Below are 25,844 nucleotides of genomic sequence, written 5' to 3'. Positions count from 1 at the left end.
TACGAACAGCTTTCTGGCTCGGTGATAAGGTTCAATTTAGTATGGCAAAAAAAGTGACAGTTCGCTCCTGTTTAGGGTATAACTTCATGTGTCCCAGAGCCTAACTAGCGCCACCGGAGAGATTAGGAACTATTATTTGAAGCTGAAAGCGGTCACTTTTGCAACAATTCTGCCATAAGAGATTGGCATCCTTTCTATACCATCCATAGGTAGCTACTTACCTAGATTTTGACATTACAATACTCTTTGATTTTGTCTGACATCTAGAATATAAACACGTCCATCTCCATATTTTTAAGAACGTAGTGATTAGATTATTTATAATTCTCTATGCCAGTGTACTAGTGTAGTGTAGCGTATTCACCATCCGTCCATCCAATCCATCCATTTCGATTTCAATTCATTTGTGTCTGGGACTCAGGAGGTTAAGTTCAAAGGAAAATTGCATGTACGTATTTGAAATTATAAATATCGTATCGTAAAAAAAAGTGGACACAAGTAAACTTTACTTTTCCAGTAAGCAAAGAGAGTTGAAAGATGTATCAGCTCTGTGCCAACGAATTTACCTACCTAGTCGGCTCATAAGTTCTGTCATATACATAGTATAAAATAAAATCAAAAGTTTAAGTTTATTCCGTATAATTTGTACAGCGTTTGAAAGCTTATAAACTAGAGAATCTAAATGTATAACATTTATTCAAAATGACCGCCATAATTATCTACACAGGCTTGAAGTCTTCGTGGCCAGTCGTCAATGGATTCACGCACCACTTTCATGTCGATATTGGCCACTGCCGTAAGCAAGAGATTTTTTCAGCGAGTCTAGATTTGCATGAGGTTTTGAGCACACCTTTTCCTCTAAATACTGCCATATTTTATAGTCTAAAGGATTAAGATCTGGGCTAGAGGAGGGCCAATCTTCATGCCGTATAAAGTCGATTTTATTGGAGGCGAGCCAGGCTTGTGTAGACTTTGCCTTATGGGCTGGAGCAGAGTCCTGCTGGAAAACCCAATGCTGGTTTAGAAACATCGTATGGGATAGTGGTTTCACAATATTAGTCAACACCGTGTCTTGGTACACTTTGGCACTAGTTTTTACTCCTTTCTCACAAAAATGCATACTAGTGACGCCCGCATAAGAAACTCCCAGCCAAACAATCACAGATGAAGGGTGATGACCTCTTTGAATACGGGGAATGCTATTAGACGCTTCTTTACTATTGCGAGCGTACACTCTATCATTTTGTTTATTACAGTTTTCTTCTATGTCAAAAATTTTCTCGTCCGAAAACAGTAACGGTGCTTATTTTTAGCGTACTTCTTCAATAAAGCTTTAGATCTTTTAAGCCTTAAAGCTTTAAGCCGACCATTGAGAAGATGGCCAGTTTTTCGTTTATAAGCACGAAGTCTCAGGTCTTGATTAAGCACTCTTTTCACCATGTTTTTGCTCAAACCCATCTGGAGGGCCATAACTTTTTGTTTCCTAGCGGGATTTCTGGCAATGCGTGCCCTAATTGCTTGTACAACCGCTGGAGTCCTAGCTGTACGCGGACGACCGCTTCTTTTCTTGTCTTTTAAACTAGAGACCTCACTGTATCTTTCTATGGTACGATACACAAATCTTAGAGAATTTTAAATTTTCAAGTAGCTTAAAAATTTTAGTCGGCGAGTGACCACAACGATATAGTGCAATTATTGCGGTACGGCTATCTTTAAGCGTCCACTCCATGTTGAAGAAAACAGAAAATTGCAAAATTATACTACTCAAATATTTAATAAAGATTCGAAATTCAAATGCAGAACGGTTTTTGTTTTAGGAGTTCCAAATTTAAATTTTAAAGGCCAGTGACAGAACTTATGAGCCGACTAGGTACCTACATTATTTTCACTCGTAACAACGCGCATTCTTGACTTCTCTTGATTTTTCCATTTGCGAATTGAGGTAAGCTTAGGTTAGATTATGTAATGTATGGGCAAATCGCCGCTATACTTACTCAACCTCGTATCTGCAACACTCATTTGTTGACAAAAACACCCGTATTCCGAATGAAAGAAAAGCGACATTTCCATCAAATGATTGTTGCAGATATGAGGTTGAGTACGTATAGCGACGAAATGCTTTGTAGTGATATATTAAGCGTGTGCTAGACGGTAGCTGACAAGGCTTCAGACCGTCTGACCTTGGTAATGTTTGTAAGAAATTTTGTTGGTAACACTGTCTACACGGTCCGTCCAGAACAAGGCCACGCGGTCCGAGGGGCTTGTCGGCGACCGTCTAGCAAAGGCTTTATTGTGTACAAACATATTAAGGATGGCGTCCACTAGACTCGCCGAGGCGAATCGAATCGAATTGCAATAATTTGCCTCCTATATTTTCTAATGCAACTGCGTCCATTGACAGGCGCGCCGCAACTCTTCGTCAATGGACGCAGTTGCATTAGAAAATATAGGAAGCGAATTATTGCGATTCGATTCGATTCGCCTCGGCGAGTCTAGCGGACGCCAGCCTTTATAATCCTTTTCAAACAGCTTGAGCTTGACACATGTCATTTAGCAATTAAAGGGTTGTGACAATGTTAAGTCGAATCGATTTTTTACGATTTTCGATTAAATGTGCTAACAAGGGAACGTAATCGATAAATATATTTTTTAAACAAACATTACAGGAACATCATAACACAAGTACATTTAAGTGTTTTTAATTTTCTGAACTTGAATCTGAAGTATGGATTAAAGTGGAGGTATCAGAATCCCCTACATTCATCAAAATAACACCAAACAACGCAAACGCGAAACACAAAACACGCATACAAGGCAAAGCAAGCTCTCGTACTAACTGACACTGACAGATAGATGACGCGAGCCAAACGATTTGACAAGATGGCGGAATCGATTCGGTCGATAGACAAAGTAAAGCTCTATTGTAATTGAGTTCCGTATTTCACAATGAGACTTGACGATATTAAAATTTATATTTTTAGTTTTGTAACATAATCATATGTTTTAAGTGATTAGTATTTATTTTTACGAAATTTTTTTTGACGACCGGTCTGGCCTAGTGGGTAGTGACCCTGCCTGTAAAGCCGACGGTCCTGGGTTCGAATCCCGGTAAGGGCATTTATTTGTGTGATGAACACAGATATTTGTTCCTGAGTCATGGATGTTTTCTATGTATTTAAGTATTTGTATAGGTATTATATGGTACCCACAACACAAGCCTTCTTGAGCTTACCGTGGGACTTAGCCAATTTGTGTAAGAATGTCCCTATAATATTTATATTTTAAACTATGGTAATCTACATTTTTATTTGTTTTTTGGGATTCAATTATATTTTTTTATAAAGTATTAGCCTGAAACGTTCATGGCGTGGAATGGAATAAACTCAAGTGTCACAGAGCTAAAGCTATTTTGCTCAGAATAATGACTAAAGCATTTGACTATTTTGAAAAGGATTATTAAAGGATTAAAAATATCAAGAGGATTATTTAAGGATTTTATACTCGTGTCCCAGAGCCTAACTAGCGCCACCGGAGAAATTAGGAACTATTATTTAAAGCTGAAAGCGGTCACTTTTGCAACGATTCTGCCATAAGAGATTGGCATCCTTTCTATACCATCCATAATTTAGTGCCTTAAGCAAACAAATAAAAGCAAGTATTATTCGGTCAAAAATCAACAACAAAGTCCGAATGATGGACTACTAAATAGTACACTGCGACGAAGATCGTCTTATAGAAAAAAATATTGTTTTCTGGTTTACATGGGTTTAGAACTTTAGATGGTTAAGCTTTGATTGGAAATTGGAAATAATAGGCAAGATACTAAATTACAATACGCAATACAAATTTGTACTTACACAATTGTATTTTTTTTATAGGGTTTTACAATCATTGTTATAAATAAGAAATTCCGCTACTTAGTAAAAAAGCCGCTTTTGACAATTATTTATTTTTTACTTTCAATATTATTTAAGTAGCTAAAGGTTACAGTTAATTTTTAAATAATGTCAAGTAATGTAGAGGTATAATAAATAAAAGATGTCAGTAGGTCCTATAGAACCTGCCAAGTGCGAGTCGGGATCGCGCACGAAGGGTTTCGTACCATTACGCAAAAAATCACGTTTCTTGTATGGGATGGAAGCCCCACTTAAATATTAATTTTATTCTGTTTTAGTATTTGTTGTTATAGAGGCAACAGAAATACATCTGTGAAAATTTCAACTGTCTAGCTATCACAGTTTATGAGTTACAGCCTGGTGACAGACAGACGGACAGTGAAGTTTTAGTAATAGGGTCCCGTTTTTACCCTTTGGGTACGGAACCCTAAAAACATACAACCGAATAGAGAAATCCTAATCCTTCTTTTGAAATCTTGACCTCGGTAAAAAAAATAGACCTATTCGCCTACAGCTCATAAAAGGCATCTCAGGCCTAGTTTAATTTTAATGAGACACCTTGCGCACTTGCGTCAATGTGTACCTACTATTTCGCTCTACTATTGAAAACAAATGGGGTTAATTATTGTGATCTGCTTTAGGGCCTTCGCCCATATTTATGTAGTCCATAAAGTGAAGCTACCTCTACAATACATACGAAGAATATGAGACTTTGTTCTATCCATATACCTATAATATTTAAGTACCAAAATTAGTCCCAAATTATAATATTGCCGTGTTATTGTTGTTCCAGGATCTTCACTGCAAAATTAAATAAATTTGTGATTCAAAAAGTTGTTTCAATTCACATTACTTAATTAATTCATTATACTTAAAGTCCAAGATACCTACTACTGCCACAATGGCCCATACATATATAAAATGTGCAGGAAAAGGGCTCATATTGCGGGGCGAAAAGAAAATATACGCAAAACCTGAATTTACCTATAAGCGCGAGTACTATTTGGAACAATTGGAACAAATCAACATTACAAAGGCAACAATAATCGCTGCTATCATAGAAATTAGAGCATTATGGGAATATGTCATAAATATCGCTTTTCATAACTATTCGCACATATATTCACAGTTGAAATATCCATTATTGGACCAGGAAAAGGTGATGTGCCAGAAGCACAGTGAGAGCATTGCAGTGTACGATAAAATAACAGGAGAGTGGCTCGTCGTTCCAAGCGAACCACCATATCAATTTTGTTACGACGGAAAAGACTTCATAGATTTTTCAATTGCTAAAAAAGAGAAAGGGGGCTGGAGGTTCCTGCTTGTGGGGAAATTTACAAGAATGATGCAAGAACCGAACTTGGTGACACAAACTGCTACTTGTCGGGCATATTTTCATGAATTCGAAGTGCCGAATATTAGACTGATTGTCGGCGTGCCTGGCTGCGGGAAGACAAGGTACATTATCAAGAACCATAACCCGGGCAGTCTGGTGCTCACGTCCGGTAAGGAGGCAGCTGAAGATATCCGGAAGCGTATGGCCGAAAATAATGAATTTCCGCAATCTAATTACAGTCGATCGTACAGGACGATTGACTCATACTTAATAAACAAGCGAGAGAGGTATGTCGACGTGTGGGTAGACGAGGCGCTGATGGAACACCCCGGGAAACTATTCCTCGTGTGCCTGTTCAGCCGCTGCCGAAACTTATACTTGCTGGGCGACCCGAACCAGCTCGGATATATCAACAGGACTGACGTAACATTGCGATATGACAAGTCTTCCATGTTCTTCAAGCCTACCGAAACCTTAAACGTTTCTTACAGGTGTCCTGTCGACGTAATGGCCATCTTGTCTAAAAGATGTGACTACGCCGGCTGCGTGTATTCAGCGTCGAATATTTTGCGCAGTTTGAAGTGTAAAATTTTTACATCGCTTAAAGATGTTCCGAGATCGGAAGGTACAAAATATCTGGTGTTTAAGCAGGCTGAGAAGAAACAAATGAAGGAGGCTGGATACGACGTGTCGACCGTGCACGAGTACCAGGGCAAGGAGGCAGCGCGTGTAGTTATAGTGAAGATGTCGTGCAACTCACGGGAGACACAGAGCGAGTCTGTGCGACACCTGGTGGTGGCCATGTCGCGACATAGAGAATCGCTCGTGTACTACTCGCCGGTGAGAGATAGCCTCAGAAAACTTATGGAAACGCGATTGACTGATGAGGAGCTTAGAAGTCATCAAAAGTCGCTTTCGTCTTATCTCACACCTGTAAAACACGGTATTACAATAATAAGTGGAATGGTTCGTACTGCCTATTATTGTGGTTGTGTTGTGGTTTGTTGGTTTTTAATTGTTATTGTTTGGTTTAGGAATGATAGACAAATACGTAATAACAATAGGAGGTATAAAAATTAATTTACAGTTCTTTTTAACGCAGTTATAAGCAGTATAATAAATAAATTACCTAACCTAGTAGTACCTAATATTCTTTGATTATTATATTGCAAGTGGTTTTGTGGTACAGTATAGGTACATGTGTCAGACGGCATTTTTTAACAGTCAAGAGCAACCGCAGTGTACGGAGTACACTGACTAGCTTTTAATTTCGATGAACGAATGAATCTTTTCTAGTAGGTACTTTCACGATTAATTAATAATAACAAACTATACTATTCAGCAGATTCAGCTGGCACTAATCAAACATACACTAAAAACTCATGGATGTTATTAAATATTTATTACGAGCTTGTAACATCTTTACATAATACTTAACCATTAAAGTTAGCATAGTCAACAAATAAAAAGAACAATCTTGACCTCTATCGTATCGTATACTGATAGCTACTGGGAAATTCAAAAACTCAAAAGTCTCTAGAGTTAGACCAAGATAAGTCTGCAGCGAGTTTGATAGCCCAGGCTGTGCAAGTGTTATTTTAAACGTCAAACTTCTATGAAATTATGACGTATAAATAATTAGTCTGCGCTGTCAAAATCGTTGCACAGTTATCTTGGTCTAACTAATGGGGTTTTCTTATCTTAACTGTCAAAGGTGGCAACGTGACAACAGGGTCTGCTGTGGGCTGCATTTAAACGGACCTTATATTCACATTAAAGGGTCTACCGTTTAACTGAGGCAGTTGGCAGGGTTGATCAGCTATGATAGACTAGTTGAAGACTTGGCTTTATGAAGCTGATTGTACTATGTTAAGTTGGTAAAAATGTAATATATATATATAAACTAGTTTTAGTTCCTAAATTTTTATACCAACCGCCTGAGCACATTACAATCGTCAATCACCAATATCGCAAAAAGTTCAGTACTTCGCATTTAAAGGAGTTTTACATTTTTTGTATTGATTTTTAAAGTTTACATGGACCATATTTATTTTATTTCACCTTTCCATCAACTTCCTTTATTTAATTATTTCCCCTCTTCACTAGCTTCTATTTCATTGTTTATTTCTACTTCCATTATTTTATCCGTATCCACTTTTTCGTCAGTTTCCTCTTGTTTGGCCCCTTCTTGTGCGACAGATTCCTTGTCTTCTTTTATTTCCAATTTTTCTTGTTGGTCTTCAGGAACCTGTTGGAAAAAAAATTAAAAGCTTTCTATTTAGATATCTTTGTTTTATATTCTACATTAATATTATATGTCAATGGAAAGTTTACTGGTACAGTCGCTATCAGATCAGGTGGTCTAGCATAAGTTGCGTTTTCGCGCGCGAGTCCATACTTGAAGTCGCGCTCGATGTATGGAGTCGCGCGCGAGAACGCAACTCATGCTAGACCGCCTGAGAGATCAGGTGTGAGAAAGAGGTGAGATGAAGGTGCTCATAAATATCTTAACACGCCTCTATTGTCAAGGAACAATAATAGAGTGCGTGTTTACATATTTATGAGCACCTCGGCCGCTCTGATATAACTGATGGCGACTGAACTTAACTGAATACTGTTTCCCAATTTATTGTTACATTTTATACATCTTTCTGGGGCACAATAAACCAAAAAGTTTGCAAATTGCAAGTATCTTTCTCTTTTACTCCAATAAAGGCGTAATTAGAGTAACAGAGATAGTTGCTAGAAATTTACGAACTTAGATTTTCGCGGTATAACCACTGGTAAAACGTTAAAATCAAAGTTACTCGGTTATCATTATCATACTGGTACCGCATCCAATGTTGAGACAGTACTAGTACTTCTGATTTAACCCAATGTGCATTACAATGTACAATTTACGTATAGAACAAGGTTCATGGTCATGATAAGAAGATAAGCATAATTTTGACATTGATGCAAATTTATAGTGTAATTTTTATCCTGAAATAAATAAATCTAAATCAAATAAAAAACTGGAAAAATTGTATGGTGCGGCTTACGAGGTTAATGACAGTTTTTATTCTTGACAAGTATTTATTACACGACTTTAGTTTTTGATGATCTTATTATTAAGTTTGACATATCTGTAATGATTCAATGTTTTGTATGAATTATAATAACTGCATCAATAAATGCAACGTGGCAACGCGGCGAGCGTGATGGGCTCCTTTGCGTCTGGAGGGGCGCGGGGCGAATTTTGTGAATAGTTTTTGTGTTTGTTAGTTTCTAGTTTAGGTTAAGATTTTTGTAATGTTTTATTTTGATTATTATTTTAATGAATCAATAAATTATATTTAAAAAATATAATAATTTAAAATCGCTTGTTGCTAGGCCTATTTGTATAAAGAATGTTTTTAACTTTGATTGCCTTAATGCTTTACATTCTAACTTTTTTCCTGGTGCAAAGACTATACATGCACATACATAGTAATTCAGAATGCCACCCTCGCATGCACCGGGGAGTCCGGGGACGGCAGGTAGCGGTTTATTTTATACGTTTTTACTTATAATTTTATTTGTTATTTGTATCCTTAATTTTATCAAATCATATACATATAAATATATTTGTAACAACTTATCATACATGTTTTATTAGTTACACTGGTAATAATATTATTAACTTATTTTTGTACCTGTAATCATGAAATATAGTTTAAATTTTAGTTATAGGTACATATTTTTTATTCGTGGTTTTAGGAGAAGAGTAGTTTTTAATTATTTTTACGAAAATGACAGAAGTTGTTTGGGGTATGAGCTTGAAAATGGAAATCGACCGTTATTCGAAAAACCTTAAAATTAAAAGTTTGTCTATTAATCTTTTCGACGCCGTGTCAAACACCAAAGCTGTCACTCGGACGCCACGTCACCTAAGTGTCAAAACTAAAATTGAACTTTATGCACATGCACGTAGGTTTATGTTGCTCTGTGGTCTGTGACGGATTAATCGGTCTTTGGCGTTGGACCCGCGGTGCCGATATATCGGTCTTTAGCGTCCAGAAGGTTAAAGCAACAGGGAAGTTTTTGAACACGCCTTTATTGTGTAGATATCAGAGTGCGTGTTCAGATATTTTTGAGCACCTCGGTCGCTCAAATATATCTGATGGTGAATGTACCTGTTCTCTCTCGAACAAGACGGCAAGCTCGACATGTTTAGTGTGCGGGAACATGTCCACGGGCACGGCGCGGACGGGCAGGAAGGGCGCTCCTCTGAGCGTCTTCGACGAAGGCCGGGACAGGTCTATGAAGTTCTTGGCGGCCGAGGCCGGGCTGCACGATATGTACACTAGACGCTTGACTGACTTCGTGTTCCGCAGTTGGGTTACTGCTCGCATGTCTGTAAAGAGTAAAGGCGTTTTTAATGATATGAACGGATCAACCGCGATAGAGTTAGACCTAGCGATTTTGATAGCGCATTATGACTATTAAAATAACACTTGGAGAGTCTGGACTATCAAAATCGCTGCCAACTTAGCTTGGTCTAACTCTATAATGTTATTATTTTTAACTTAATCCGACGTTTCAGCTGCACCAGCTGTGGTCACGGATGACTACATGACTTCGTGTCATTTGTGATCAGTGACCCGCGCGCCAGCAAGGAGGGTAGCGTGTCCTCCGCGCGGCCGGCGAAGAACTGACAGTTGTCAATGCCGTTGTCCGTTGCGTGTGTGCTAATGTAAACCTTACTGCATGGAGATAATGTCTACATTGGTATAGTATACTAACGTAAGCCCGCTCTCGGGGGGTCGACGATGGCGATGACGTCATCAGTGGCGGCGCGCGCCAGCACGGAGGGTAGCGTGTCCTCCGCGCGGCCGGCGAAGAACTGACAGTTGTCGATGCCGTTGTCCGTTGCGTGTGTGCTAATGTAAACCTTACTGCATGGAGATAATGTCTACATTGGTATAGTATACTAACGTAAGCCCGCTCTCGGGGGGTCGACGATGGCGATGACGTCATCAGTGGCGGCGCGCGCCAGCACGGAGGGTAGCGTGTCCTCCGCGCGGCCGGCGAAGAACTGACAGTTGTCGATGCCGTTGGCTGTTGCGTGTGTGCTAATGTAAACCTTACTGCATGGAGATAATGTCTACATTGGTATAGTATACTAACGTAAGCCCGCTCTCGGGGGGTCGACGATGGCGATGACGTCATCAGTGGCGGCGCGCGCCAGCACGGAGGGTAGCGTGTCCTCCGCGCGGCCGGCGAAGAACTGACAGTTGTCGATGCCGTTGGCTGTTGCGTGTGTGCTAATGTAAACCTTACTGCATGGAGATAATGTCTACATTGGTATAGTATACTAACGTAAGCCCGCTCTCGGGGGGTCGACGATGGCGATGACGTCATCAGTGGCGGCGCGCGCCAGCACGGAGGGTAGCGTGTCCTCCGCGCGGCCGGCGAAGAACTGACAGTTGTCGATGCCGTTGGCTGTTGCGTTAGCGCGTGCGTCGCGCACCGCCTCTGGGATTAGCTCCACACCTAGCACTTGGCCGCAGTGCTGAAATATTTAGTTTGTCAAAGGACTGTCTCATTTCAAACATAGACAGAGAGAATCATACTATCTTTGTCTTACACTAGTACTAGAACCCAAAGGAAAAGGATGAGTCCAGTTTAGTGTTCTTATTTACTGACAATTTGGTTTGACCAACTATAGTTGTGGTGTATGTTTTTTTTATTGGATAGAGCGAAAACATTTTAAACTGTTCGTGATGTATTCATTTATGAATTATATGTATGTATGTTGTTTTATGCGATAAATGTAGCGTTGAACGCATGCGTTAACGGAATGTATGAAAAATGTCAATGCGCTTACCGCTGCGCATACCGCGTAAAACAATATAGTGTATGTTACTTTTCCTGCGTTCAACGCTGCATTTATCGCATAAAACGACCGCGCGCTTAAGACCTGTGTTATCCTTACCTTAGCGAAGCAAAGTCCGATGGTGCCGGTGCCACAGCATATGTCGACGACAGTGGAGCCACCGTCCACTTGGCTCATGTCGATGGCGCTCTGGTATAGTATTTCAGCACCCGCTGTGTTTATCTGGTTGTAATACGTATTTATTATTTGATACAATTACCTATTGGCACAAAAACACGTATTGGTGTAAGTATCCTTTATACATGTTAAGAGTATCATAAAACAAAAATACATAAAAACGTTATTACCTGGAAGAATGCTTCAGGGGATATCCTGAACTGCCTGCCGAGAATAGTGTCCACTATGTGCGTGTCGCCCCACAGATGTAGCGGTTTGCTTGCCTCCTCGCCCACTCGCCTAAGTAAATTAAGCATGTCTAAATAAAATGTTTAATAGACAATTAAACATATTCACTCAGTCATGAAAGGGTCAAGGAATTTCATAACTACGTTTTATATGTTATCCCATCCTCGTCGGCTCGTCGCTAATTATATTGAAATACTCTAAGAACAAATTAAATTACTTTCTATTAGAATATCTTAGGGATGGCTAGGGGGCGCCACAAGCCCTCAGGAAATTGCCATATACTTGGAAAATTCGACCCATGCCATCGTGACCGGATGGCCGGGCGGTCTAGGCAACTGTCGCGTAAACAGTATTTCTTCTGTTCGGAGGCCTTGGTCATTTTTTCCATCGTATATGACACTTATTTCGGTTTATATTGAAATAATAGCACAAATCAATTAATTGGCTTATTTTTAACAACTATATTTTGTAGTGAGAAAACAATAGACAATCTGCGTCGTCCGCGTCACTGCGTGCCGTTCCTCGCAATAACTATTACAAAAGAGTAAGGTGAATATTTTAAACATATCTATGATGTGGACTGTACCTCGTCACAGTGACACTGATATTAGATCCCTATAGCAGCTTTAATATTTATTGTCACTGTGTCGGGGTACAGTCAACCAATTTGATTTATAGAACCTTGTCGCTTTAACTACTATATACATGACAAACATCATTCAATAAGCACTGTTGTAGAAGATAAACAAATTGATTAATATAATTATGACATGGTTATACAGTGGAATATAAATCAAATTGGTTGACTGTACAAAGTGGCGCATAAATCGAATTCCTTGGCTGTACGACAATACGACAGATAGACAGAGTTTACTTTCACACATATAATATTAATATCGATTGATGATCAATAAAGAATGTTGTATTGTATTGTATACCTTTTCGTAATGTAGTCAATGTACAGCGATTTGATCCCGCAAGCTGCTGATTCTTCTGAACTGAAATGCTCCACTAGTTCTTTTTGTATCTTCTCCTTCTGTTCACTTGTCAGCTCCTAAAAACATAAATTAATTATGTAGAGATAACTGACCCCCTGTATAGAAACTTGTTTGCAGGGGGCCAGTTATCTCTGCAGCATACTGTACCATCGAAATCATATTTTTTTAAATAAATATTCGACACCTCTGGTGAGACTTAAGCTCGAGACTTGGAGATACTAGCCCTTCGCTCTACCAACTGAGGCATCAAGACTTACCCGTCGACGATCCATTATTCTAAGTTGCTTAGGTATTTGCTTAGCCTGGCGAAATTACAGACTGTTTATTTATGTATGTATAAGTACTTATACCTTAAGGTCAACTTTCACAAAGATGAATAAAGTTAACCCTACTACCTTGAAGTCCTTGAACCAAGCTAAAAACCTTCAGAGCGTCCTTATGGTAAGCGACAATGTGGTACCTTTTGATTAAAAACGTCGCAAATGTAGGTTAAATACAGGTATACCTGTGGATGTAACGCTACGAAAAATATTAGGTCGCCCTTGGACATAATATTGAACCTTGTGCCCCAGATATAAGATCTAATATATTTCGGGAAACCAAACTGACGACCGAGATCGTGCTACCATCTCTTTCGCTCCTGCTGCGACTATGTAAGTGTGAATGAGAAGTTTTACGACGCCGTTCGTCAGTTTGGTTTGCGAGTACCAGTATACCATATATTGAACCTTGTGCCCAAGACATACGGTCCAGAATGTTCATACCTGTAGATGCAATGCCAGGATGAGCATTAGGTCCCGGACGGTGCCGAACGGTGAGGTAACGCCAGTGGCCTGAATATTGAACCATGTGCCCCAGAAATAAGGTTCAAAATGTTCATACCTGTGGATGCAACGCTACGATGAGCATTAGGTCCCCAGTAGACATGGAGTGCCGAACGGTGAGATAACGCCAGTGGCCTGAATAGTCCGCGGGCGAAAATGGTTGAAGTTCAGATTTGCGCACGAACTCTTGGAAGATCTGTCGAATAAAAGCGAGTTTAAAAACAAGGGAAAACGTATCATTTTATATAGGTAAAAGTAAAGGAATATGAAGACTATGAAGAGTGTAAATTGAACAGGTTTAGGTTTAAATGTAGTTTTATGAAAAGTGTTTTTGACTTCGGTTACCGCGATAGTAACTCATGAAATAAAACTATGAAAACGGATTATATCGCGTATATTGAATTTATAATACATCCCGACGTTTCGAACTCTTTACAGCGTTCGTGGTCAACGGGGTCACCCGTTGATTCAAATTTAAGGTACTTATTTGCATGCAATCTTCAATTGAGATACCGCTTTTTAGCTCAGCAGGGCACCACGGCTGAGGAATATATGTCCAGCATAACCCAGAGATGGCATTATTATCAGCATTACATTACTCCTCTTCAGAGATACTATACCATGCTCTGAACTGACAAAAACTCAACAGAATAGAAGCACTTCTTCAACAAATAAGTTTTGAGACAATAAGACAAAAATTTAGTGACTGTCTTCAAATCGGATGGCAATCTATTGAATAGATAGAGTATCTTTTTTGGCAGCTACGCGACGGGCACTGTAGCTGTTCAATTCGAGATATTAGGGGTAATTTTAATTTATGTTTGTGATAGTTGTCCTTATGTACCATCGCCCGGGCGATGGTACATCCGATTTGAAGACAGTCACTAAATTTTTGTCTTATTGTCTCAAAACTTATTTGTTGAAGAAGTGCTTCTATTCTGTTGAGTTTTTGTCAGTTCAGAGCATGGTATAGTATCTCTGAAGAGGAGTAATGTAATGCTGATAATAATGCCATCTCTGGGTTATGCTGGACATATATTCCTCAGCCGTGGTGCCCTGCTGAGCTAAAAAGCGGTATCTCAATTGAAGATTGCATGCAAATAAGTACCTTAAATTTGAATCATAACGTTCCATTTCCAGTTCATTCGTTTTTGAGATACCGCCTTTAGCATAAGGAGGGCTGAGTGTGGCTAGATATCATTCTTGTGTGTAGATAGTAGAAAACAAAATATACCAAAACAAATATTTAAGCAGGTAACTTAATCGTATTTAATTAAATCTAGAAGAATATATTTTAATAAAAAATGTTTTGATAGTGTTACTAACCTTACGTTGCAAATGAACTAGGAAACAAAATAAATTTGAAACGTAAAAGTAGTTTTTTTAATATGTAGTGCAAACACCGTACAATGACAGACTGACGTATTTAGACGAATAAAAAAACCAAATGACGTTTGGTTTGACGGGAAATTTTGAAATTATTTCTAAGTTGTTTTTTAATATAAATTCCGTTTAAACATATTTTTGGTCAGATTTATGTTAAGATATTAACAAACAGCGTTTCTTTATATCACAACCAACCTTGTAAGTTGTGTTGAGTTGTGCTCTTACTCATTCAACCAAACCAACGCAGGCAAGATGAAAAGCAATGCCGGCCGGGCCGCGCCGAATCTGTGTACCTTCTTGTATGTACATCGGTATAAGGGCAAGGTAAGTAAATTTTCGAGTTTATAATATATATATACCTCCTGAACATTTATTTATTATTTCATCTTTATCAAAAGCTTTGATAGAGGCTTCGGGTAAAGCATATTTATGAAATGTTGGCGATGGAACATGGAACATTGTAACATTTCAAATAACAGCCGTTGAACTAGCACCATTCTTAGTGCCCGTAAGGCCCGTCATACACGTTGCTCTGATTATCATAATTAAGATACTATTTTCCGTGCCTAGGTCTTAATCTGATAAATCAACTACAACCTGCCAAAATTAGAAAGACATACATCTACTGATAAAATCCAACCACAATACGTTACCTTTGTCGACATTTTACATGAATAATATCCCGATTCACTGATTTCTTGTTACCTAACATTAAATGTGACAATAGCACACCCTTAAAATGCATGCTCAACACTTGTCCTGTTTCGCTGTAAAATAACCTTTTTATACTTTTGATAACATCTTAACTGTTAATATATTTTCAGGTATTAAAAAGCTTTCAGAATAAAGTTGCGACACGGCAGGTATCGTGCTTTTCTTCGATAAGTTTTTCGAAGTTGTCAATGGCAATTTCAGTGAACCTAAAAAAGGAAAATCTACCTAATCTAATGCGCTGTAACACCCAGATCACCGCACCACAAATTGTGGATAAAAAGCTTGAATGTTCTCAAAACTATGAAATATGCGACAAAAATGGATTTAAATTAAATCAAAAAAAGTTGGATCAAACTATTGAAGCTTTCCAAGTTATTTTGGGATCAAGAAGAAGAAATGAATTAGGTTGCCTCTAATTATTGTTTAAAACATAGTCAGGAAATAAATTGTTACATACTTGCTGTTAAGTTATTTTCACGGAAGTGCGCTTAAAGCGTCGCTGTATTTGCATGTGTCTTAGTTACTTGGAATGGAACGTATGTAAATAAGTAGGTACTTATAAATAATATATTGTACTTGATTCAACATAAGTTTTCATTTATTTATTCTGAAAAACTGATTTATGTAGTTTTCTAAGCAAATGGAAATTGGTACGACAAAGATTACTAGATAAATCAGTTTCCAATATTAAAGTTGTTACATGTAGGTAAAGAACCCATAAGTACGCGTGTGTGTGTGTGTGTGTGTGTGTGTGTGTGTGTGTGTGTGTGTGTGTACATGTGTGCGTGTTTACTGCATATACAGTCTCATTAGTTGAGAGCAGGACCGCTAGGGGCAGCACTAGTAGAGACGTGAACGTGAAATGTCCGAGAGTTTCTTATCTATTACAGTAATAACATATACTAATCTATGGTTCAGAGTACAATATAGTATTAATAAATCGTTTTTTTTTTCTCTTTCTTTCTGACATAATTAATAGTATCGAATAATTAATTTAGATGAATTGACATAGACTTGGTTTTTTTTTTATTATAAGCCAACTATAGTTAAAATTGTTATTATGTGAGATAGTTGTAATACTTTAATTTTAATTGTTATTTATAAAATTGTGATATAATGTAAAATTCAAACGCAATGTATATTGTTACATGAATAAATGACTATGACTATGCCTATGCCCAGCCGGAACCCAAGTGTGGGCAGATTGGTCTCCTCGTTGTGCCCACTGTGAAACTTATGTCTGTGGGGAGTGGGGACACGTTTGCTCACGCTAGCGTAAGTGGCTTAGGGAGGTAAGTAAAATTAAAAAAAAAACAGTCTCTCCCGACCGCGCCCACGTAACACTTAGGGTCGGTTGCACCAAACCATCTGTCACCGTTAAAGAATTAGCTAAATTTTATTGTAAAGGAAATCTCATAGTCCACTGCTGCTGAGTGACGTTAATCAGTCCGTCAACTGTGGTTGGTGCAACCGGCCCATGGTATATCACCAACTTAACATCCGCTACGGTTAGGCGTGGCGGTGGGTTCCGCGCGGTGCGGCGTCGCGGCGCCGTGTGTCCGGTCTAGGCGGGTTACCTACACTACACTCTGCACTCTACACTACACTCTGCACTCTACACTACACTCTGCACTCTACACTACACCGGGATACAAAATTTCACGCCGCGCCTCCGCCGTTCCGCGCGGGGCAGCGGTGCCACACTGCTACGTGGGTTCTTCGACTTACGTAAAGTTACGAGTATGTAGGTACATGGCTTTGCAATACGGTTTACAAATATCAATTAACAGTGCATTTACAAAGAATGACTTACCAAAACTGCCTTTTTCGTTTTGTCAGAGATATGTATGAGCGATTGTATAGGGCCGACAGCTACAGTGCCCGTCGCGTAGCTGCCCAACCGGAACCCAACTGTGGGCAGATCGGTCTCCCCATCTATTCCCACTGTGAACTCGCATTTGTTCCTGGGGGCCAAAATTAGAATAAGACATTATACACATTGAAGCCCCATTTAGACGGTTCAAGAACTTGCATGCGAGTAGAGTTTTAAATGATTTACAGTTAGTTTCACTAGACTTATATTGACCGGGATATAGACCGTGATTACCTTTTGTATTGTTACATGAATCTTGTTCACGGGTGAGTGAAGATAGCGGGTGTGTGTCAAAGTTGTGTGTGTTACAAAAGGTAATCACAGTCTATATCCCGGTCAATATAAGTGTTGCATGCGATTTTCGTTACATTGCAGTATTTGGTTGATCAATTGAATTCATTGTGCCTACTGAACTTCTCCTTTTTCTTCTTCTTCACAAGCAATGTATCGAATATTGTATGCAAGTTCTTGAACTAGACGGTTCAAGAATGAATGGTGCTTAAAGTTAGAATTAGTCATTATACTAACAGCAACACTGAGAGTTTTCACATTGTCCGATCCGACATTGGATGTCGGATGACCCTTGGAGAAAAACAGATGCTACAGAGTGCCCTATCCCCAGTGGCGCAGCGTGAACCAATCTAGCCGTGGGCGAAAACCACATCTGCGAGGCCCTTTTCAATGTGTTTTCCCAAGGTAAGAAAAAGGTTGACTGTGCGAGGCCCTCCTAAGTGCGAGGCCGTGGGCGAAGGTCCCACTCGCCCACAACCACGGCTATCTAGGCCACTATATATCCCTATCCCTATGGCATCAAGACGTTTTATTTTTGCATTAGCACTTTCTTTAGAACTAAAAATAACTTAATTAATAATTATTAGAATATATAAATAGGCACTTTTTCACATTTTGATTCTTCGTGGTCGACTGGTTGTATCGGTTATTATTATTATTTATTTCATACACTAGCAGCTCTTGGAGCTGATGCGTCTATTTCAAGCACTTGTATTTTATTTTGCACTTTTCAAAGTTCTAAAATGTATATCTAGTCGGATTTTTTTTTCGGATATTGGTCGACAAATCACTAGTTTTAGGAACCTCAAAGTGCCGCAAACGTTGTTCTCCTTGGTCTAGAAACTCCAAGTTGCTGCAATTTTATCTCCAAAAAGACATTTTATTGGACAATGTGAAAATGTACTAATGACGAATATTAGAAGGTTTACCTATATCCTTCCGTGACAGGAGACCTCTCTATGGGCCTCAGTTCGAAGCTGAGCCCGTTGAAAAGTTTGCGCTTCGCTTCGAGAGCCCCGCGGTTATCTCTGTCCAACCTCCATCTCTCATTGTCAAATTTCATAAGCAGGTGCTTTATTTCTTTCTCTTTTAATTTCAGCTGAAAATGTATACAAATTAATTATTTTAACATGTATAGAACTAAAGAAAAGAATTTATGACAATCGTGACAAGCGGTATCCCCTGAGACAAAAGTGCATACTCACTGCACTTACTTAGCCTACGAATTCAAGTTCGAAAAAAATTATAAATTTTGAAAGGCTTTATTTCTGAAACTATTAGATCTACAGAGACAATTCTAGTCTCGTATTGTAGCACATTTAGTTTACTTTAAAAACATCATCACCCAAATCTAAAAAAACAGCTGAAATTTTCGCGGTTTTTTTTTTTAGATTTTTGACAAAGTTGCGTTCTGCGCTCGAGGTCACAAACTTGGATTATTCATTGGGCCAACATCATAAACAAGTCTGCAAAAAATCAGAACTACCGGATTTGACGCAAACAAACCCCGTACTTTCAGGCGACAAAGTTACTGTATTATTTAGCTTTGTATAGCTTTTTTAGCTGTTTTTTTTATTAATACTAACCTGCTCTTCATAGGGCATATTCCAATAAGGAGTAGTGGCATCTTTGATCCTCTGCTCCTGGCTGACATCTTCCTTCTTTTTCTTGTCAGGGCCAGCTCCTTCTTCTTCTTGCTTTCTCTTTCTAACCAGTGGATCTGGAGCTGGTTTTGCTACCTCTGCTATTAGTGTTTTACCTGTAAAAATTTATGAATAATTATATGCAAAGATTGCCCATAGATATCCAACATGGTAATACAGTGTTATAGGCACTTCTGCAATGCAAGGGGTAGGGTGTACTACTTACTACTTGTAGGAATTAGTAGAAAAATAAAAATCTAATAAATTAACTCGTGTAACATGTAACCTACTGTCTATAATAATTTGCCACAAAACAACGCACCAAGTTTGTGCAACTTTAAGCATCACTTAAAAGTGGCTCATCGAACGCCCGTTCTACACACAAGGTCAGTGCCTAACATTGTAGTCAAGAACAAACCTTTATACCTATAATAAATTTAATATATTTTTTTGTAACAATTTTATGTATGTTTTGTAAATTGAGTTTTGTTTTTGATATTAATTTCTAATTTCCAACTTGATTTACTTTTTTTTTACACCTAATTGTATATTTATTAAAAACTGTAATAGATGTCATATATTAAAGAAAAAGTGACGAAGCCCTCCAGTGGTGAAGGCCGGATTCGAACCGGCGTCTTTAGCTATCGCGGCTAACGCCATGAACCCCTAGGCCACCCCGCCACGGCGGTGCCCGTCCGAATTTCTCGACTATATGCCATCTTAGTAAGACTAGGCGTCTTTGACCAGCTCTAAGGGCAAGCAGTGCGCGCTTGCACCTCCTAAACGAACTCCTTACGGATTTACGTTGTAGCGAGAGAGACTGGTGCTGCCATCTATGAACAAGTTTGGGAACAAATCAAATTATTTTATTAAATATTTTGATTTGTGTTTTTTAAAGTAGTCACACTACTATATATAAATTAAAAACTGTAATAGATGTCATATATTAAAGAAAAAGTGACGAAGCCCTCCAGTGGTGAAGGCCGGATTCGAACCGGCGTCTTTAGCTATCGCGGCTAACGCCATGAACCCCTAGGCCACCCCGCCACGGCGGTGCCCGTCCGAATTTCTCGACTATATGCCATCTTAGTAAGACTAGGCGTCTTTGACCAGCTCTAAGGGCAAGCAGTGCGCGCTTGCACCTCCTAAACGAACTCCTTACGGATTTACGTTGTAGCGAGAGAGACTGGTGCTGCCATCTATGAACAAGTTTGGGAACAAATCAAATTATTTTATTAAATATTTTGATTTGTGTTTTTTAAAGTAGTCACACTACTATATATAAATTAAAAACTGTAATAGATGTCATATATTAAAGAAAAAGTGACGAAGCCCTCCAGTGGTGAAGGCCGGATTCGAACCGGCGTCTTTAGCTATCGCGGCTAACGCCATGAACCCCTAGGCCACCCCGCCACGGCGGTGCCCGTCCGAATTTCTCGACTATATGCCATCTTAGTAAGACTAGGCGTCTTTGACCAGCTCTAAGGGCAAGCAGTGCGCGCTTGCACCTCCTAAACGAACTCCTTACGGATTTACGTTGTAGCGAGAGAGACTGGTGCTGCCATCTATGAACAAGTTTGGGAACAAATCAAATTATTTTATTAAATATTTTGATTTGTGTTTTTTAAAGTAGTCACACTACTATATATAAATTAAAAACTGTAATAGATGTCATATATTAAAGAAAAAGTGACGAAGCCCTCCAGTGGTGAAGGCCGGATTCGAACCGGCGTCTTTAGCTATCGCGGCTAACGCCATGAACCCCTAGGCCACCCCGCCACGGCGGTGCCCGTCCGAATTTCTCGACTATATGCCATCTTAGTAAGACTAGGCGTCTTTGACCAGCTCTAAGGGCAAGCAGTGCGCGCTTGCACCTCCTAAACGAACTCCTTACGGATTTACGTTGTAGCGAGAGAGACTGGTGCTGCCATCTATGAACAAGTTTGGGAACAAATCAAATTATTTTATTAAATATTTTGATTTGTGTTTTTTAAAGTAGTCACACTACTATATATAAATTAAAAACTGTAATAGATGTCATATATTAAAGAAAAAGTGACGAAGCCCTCCAGTGGTGAAGGCCGGATTCGAACCGGCGTCTTTAGCTATCGCGGCTAACGCCATGAACCCCTAGGCCACCCCGCCACGGCGGTGCCCGTCCGAATTTCTCGACTATATGCCATCTTAGTAAGACTAGGCGTCTTTGACCAGCTCTAAGGGCAAGCAGTGCGCGCTTGCACCTCCTAAACGAACTCCTTACGGATTTACGTTGTAGCGAGAGAGACTGGTGCTGCCATCTATGAACAAGTTTGGGAACAAATCAAATTATTTTATTAAATATTTTGATTTGTGTTTTTTAAAGTAGTCACACTACTATATATAAATTAAAAACTGTAATAGATGTCATATATTAAAGAAAAAGTGACGAAGCCCTCCAGTGGTGAAGGCCGGATTCGAACCGGCGTCTTTAGCTATCGCGGCTAACGCCATGAACCCCTAGGCCACCCCGCCACGGCGGTGCCCGTCCGAATTTCTCGACTATATGCCATCTTAGTAAGACTAGGCGTCTTTGAAACTTGTTCATAGATGGCAGCACCAGTCTCTCTCGCTACAACGTAAATCCGTAAGGAGTTCGTTTAGGAGGTGCAAGCGCGCACTGCTTGCCCTTAGAGCTGGTCAAAGACGCCTAGTCTTACTAAGATGGCATATAGTCGAGAAATTCGGACGGGCACCGCCGTGGCGGGGTGGCCTAGGGGTTCATGGCGTTAGCCGCGATAGCTAAAGACGCCGGTTCGAATCCGGCCTTCACCACTGGAGGGCTTCGTCACTTTTTCTTTAATATATGACATCTATTACAGTTTTTAATTTATATATAGTAGTGTGACTACTTTAAAAAACACAAATCAAAATATTTAATAAAATAATTTGATTTGTTCCCAAACTTGTTCATAGATGGCAGCACCAGTCTCTCTCGCTACAACGTAAATCCGTAAGGAGTTCGTTTAGGAGGTGCAAGCGCGCACTGCTTGCCCTTAGAGCTGGTCAAAGACGCCTAGTCTTACTAAGATGGCATATAGTCGAGAAATTCGGACGGGCACCGCCGTGGCGGGGTGGCCTAGGGGTTCATGGCGTTAGCCGCGATAGCTAAAGACGCCGGTTCGAATCCGGCCTTCACCACTGGAGGGCTTCGTTACTTTTTCTTTAATATATGACATCTATTACAGTTTTTAATTTATATATAGTAGTGTGACTACTTTAAAAAACACAAATCAAAATATTTAATAAAATAATTTGATTTGTTCCCAAACTTGTTCATAGATGGCAGCACCAGTCTCTCTCGCTACAACGTAAATCCGTAAGGAGTTCGTTTAGGAGGTGCAAGCGCGCACTGCTTGCCCTTAGAGCTGGTCAAAGACGCCTAGTCTTACTAAGATGGCATATAGTCGAGAAATTCGGACGGGCACCGCCGTGGCGGGGTGGCCTAGGGGTTCATGGCGTTAGCCGCGATAGCTAAAGACGCCGGTTCGAATCCGGCCTTCACCACTGGAGGGCTTCGTCACTTTTTCTTTAATATATGACATCTATTACAGTTTTTAATTTATATATAGTAGTGTGACTACTTTAAAAAACACAAATCAAAATATTTAATAAAATAATTTGATTTGTTCCCAAACTTGTTCATAGATGGCAGCACCAGTCTCTCTCGCTACAACGTAAATCCGTAAGGAGTTCGTTTAGGAGGTGCAAGCGCGCACTGCTTGCCCTTAGAGCTGGTCAAAGACGCCTAGTCTTACTAAGATGGCATATAGTCGAGAAATTCGGACAGGCACCGCCGTGGCGGGGTGGCCTAGGGGTTCATGGCGTTAGCCGCGATAGCTAAAGACGCCGGTTCGAATCCGGCCTTCACCACTGGAGGGCTTCGTCACTTTTTCTTTAATATATGACATCTATTACAGTTTTTAATTTATATATAGTAGTGTGACTACTTTAAAAAACACAAATCAAAATATTTAATAAAATAATTTGATTTGTTCCCAAACTTGTTCATAGATGGCAGCACCAGTCTCTCTCGCTACAACGTAAATCCGTAAGGAGTTCGTTTAGGAGGTGCAAGCGCGCACTGCTTGCCCTTAGAGCTGGTCAAAGACGCCTAGTCTTACTAAGATGGCATATAGTCGAGAAATTCGGACGGGCACCGCCGTGGCGGGGTGGCCTAGGGGTTCATGGCGTTAGCCGCGATAGCTAAAGACGCCGGTTCGAATCCGGCCTTCACCACTGGAGGGCTTCGTCACTTTTTCTTTAATATATGACATCTATTACAGTTTTTAATTTATATATAGTAGTGTGACTACTTTAAAAAACACAAATCAAAATATTTAATAAAATAATTTGATTTGTTCCCAAACTTGTATATTTATTGTTGAGTTAGATATTAATTTTAAGTTTTATCTCAATTTATATTTTAACTGTATTCTAATTTTAAGTTTTTGACATGTAAATTGGTTTCATGAATAAAATGTACGAATCGTCGACGATCCCAAACTCACAAGCGGTATTGAACCTTTAAGTCTAAAGAGACTTCGCCTCCTTATGCGTGTTCTACCGCTTGTACAATGGGCTGTGCTCTGAAGAATTGTTTGACATGATGCCAACGGCCGCTTTCTATCACCGCACCGCTCGCCATCGGCAGGGTGTTCATCCTCACACCCTAGCACCTAAATGGTCGCGTACTGTGTGGTTTAAGAGGAATTTCCTCCCGCATACGCTTCGGCTGTGGAATGAGCTCCCTGCCGAGGTTTTCCCGAGGGGCTACAGTATGGGGTTCTTCAAAAAATGAGTGTACAGGTTTTTAAAGGGTCGGCAACGCGCGTGTAATATCTCGGGTGTTGCAGGCGTCCATAGGCTACGGTAACTGCTTACCATCAGGCGGGCCGTATGCTTGATTGCCACCGACGTGGTATTAAAAAAAAAAAGATAACTGAAATATACATTAAAGGGTTCTCCATATCTTTTTACTTGCATGTATTTTTCAACAAGATCATGTCTGCTAAAATACCCTACAATAGGGTATTCTCCTACTAGTCATATCAGTTTCTTTCTTAGAACTGTCAAAACGATTTGCTAATATCAAAGATAGATATAACTCCGTAATAGATGGATACAGTCTAAGGAAAAGACGTGCCTCAAAAATCAAGAAAATTTGATTCTCGTTCAGAGGGCGCTACTAGCTTTGGCCTACTGTCGTATAGATGGCGTTGACGGTTTTGTTTGTTAATTAACAATTTTAACGCATATCATTGAAAGAATATGGGTCAAAATCATAAAAATAATTAATGCAAATAAAAAAAATCATTTATCCATTTTTAAATACATTTTATCGTATTTTTACAAATCTTCATTTTTAGTTTTAAAGTGTGTCGACAGATAGCAGTGAATTTACTGGGGCTACAAAATTTACTATGACAGTACCGCTCTAGTATAAGTTACTCTATGGTAATACGGATTGGATACCTTATCTGTACAGCTAAGCGTGGCATATAAGTTATAATTTTATAGACCTATACATATTCAATGTAAACTATTTTTAATTATTCTCTACAATTTTTTGACTTACAAAAAGTGTTCTGTATGAATCTATTTTGAATAAAAATATTATGATTATGATAATACCCTATTGACACTAGTTGTCAATAGGGCACTGAAATTTCCTGAGTTAACTAAACCACATGTGTATGTAATTATAATGTTGTCACAAATATAATCTTTTTTCTATTTAAAAATAGTAGTGTTACTGTCTCTTACACATTTGACTAAATAAATGATTTTTTTAGAAATGTCTTTTTGGGCAAAGATAGTTAGTTTAACGGTAACCTAGGAAATGGATAATTTACCTTTCCATGAGTAGCCATTCAATGCCTCAATGGCTTTGTTCCGATCCTCATCATTCTGGAAGCAGGCAAACAACCAGTGACTCCCATTCTTGGGTCGCTTTATCTTGCTTGTGTTCAGTGACAGTTTGTGGTTCATTAGCTTTTTCAGTTCCTGAAATAGTTTTACACAAAATATACTTTTAATACCTTTTTTCTGATTAAGTTTAGAATATATTAGAAATCATTTATTCATAAGTACAAATACAGAAGAGAAAATTATACAAAACATAAAAGTAAAATTAATAAATTTTAGCTAATTTACTTTTGTCCTTGTGCCTCATTTGCTATACCCTGACACAGTTATTTCTTCTAAAAGACACTACACTAGACAAAAAATTGTGCTAATCCAACAGTGGGAGTTTTAGTAAAAACTTATATAATACTTGGTGATAGTACTCAAAAACTGTAAAATAACAAAGTAATGTCTTTACCAAAAAAATAACCAATTACGAAAGTAAAGTTTTACTTACCGCTATACCGTAAAACTTTGGTAGTCCTCGAAGCTCTATTTTGAATTTTTCCGACGAAAATCCGCCCCGGTCTAAATACGCATACTCTTCGCGGACTTCGGCTTCTTTCCCGTCACTCATTATTAGGAAATATGCAGCTTTTTCTACACTTATTAACAAAAAAACAAGGAATCGAGCCTAATATTTTATAGGTTATCCCTCGTTGTTTTGACAGCCCGTTT

General features: G+C 39.1%; 2 protein-coding genes across 2 annotated transcripts; one reads left to right on the top strand and one right to left on the bottom strand.

Annotated features, from left to right (window-relative positions):
* Positions 1-328: 328 nt before the first annotated feature.
* On the top strand, positions 329-6,770 carry LOC134746218 (uncharacterized). Its single transcript, XM_063680545.1, has 2 exons — positions 329-448; positions 4,690-6,770. The coding sequence occupies exon 2, from the start codon at positions 4,798-4,800 to the stop codon at positions 6,310-6,312; it is 1,515 nt and encodes a 504-aa protein (XP_063536615.1). The 5' UTR covers positions 329-448; positions 4,690-4,797; the 3' UTR covers positions 6,313-6,770.
* On the bottom strand, positions 6,620-25,844 carry LOC134746224 (tRNA (uracil-5-)-methyltransferase homolog A). Its single transcript, XM_063680550.1, has 12 exons — positions 25,624-25,844; positions 25,115-25,265; positions 19,167-19,339; positions 18,510-18,679; positions 17,230-17,380; positions 13,375-13,512; positions 12,433-12,548; positions 11,437-11,545; positions 11,189-11,311; positions 10,573-10,765; positions 9,387-9,607; positions 6,620-7,480 (listed from the first exon to the last, which is right to left on the bottom strand). The coding sequence occupies exons 1-12, from the start codon at positions 25,741-25,743 to the stop codon at positions 7,319-7,321; spliced, it is 1,827 nt and encodes a 608-aa protein (XP_063536620.1). The 5' UTR covers positions 25,744-25,844; the 3' UTR covers positions 6,620-7,318.

This window comes from Cydia strobilella, chromosome 12, assembly GCF_947568885.1.
Source record: "Cydia strobilella chromosome 12, ilCydStro3.1, whole genome shotgun sequence".
NCBI lineage: Eukaryota > Metazoa > Arthropoda > Insecta > Lepidoptera > Tortricidae > Cydia > Cydia strobilella.
Note: the sequence above shows the minus strand (reverse complement) of the source record. Positions and strands in the feature narration are given on the sequence as shown.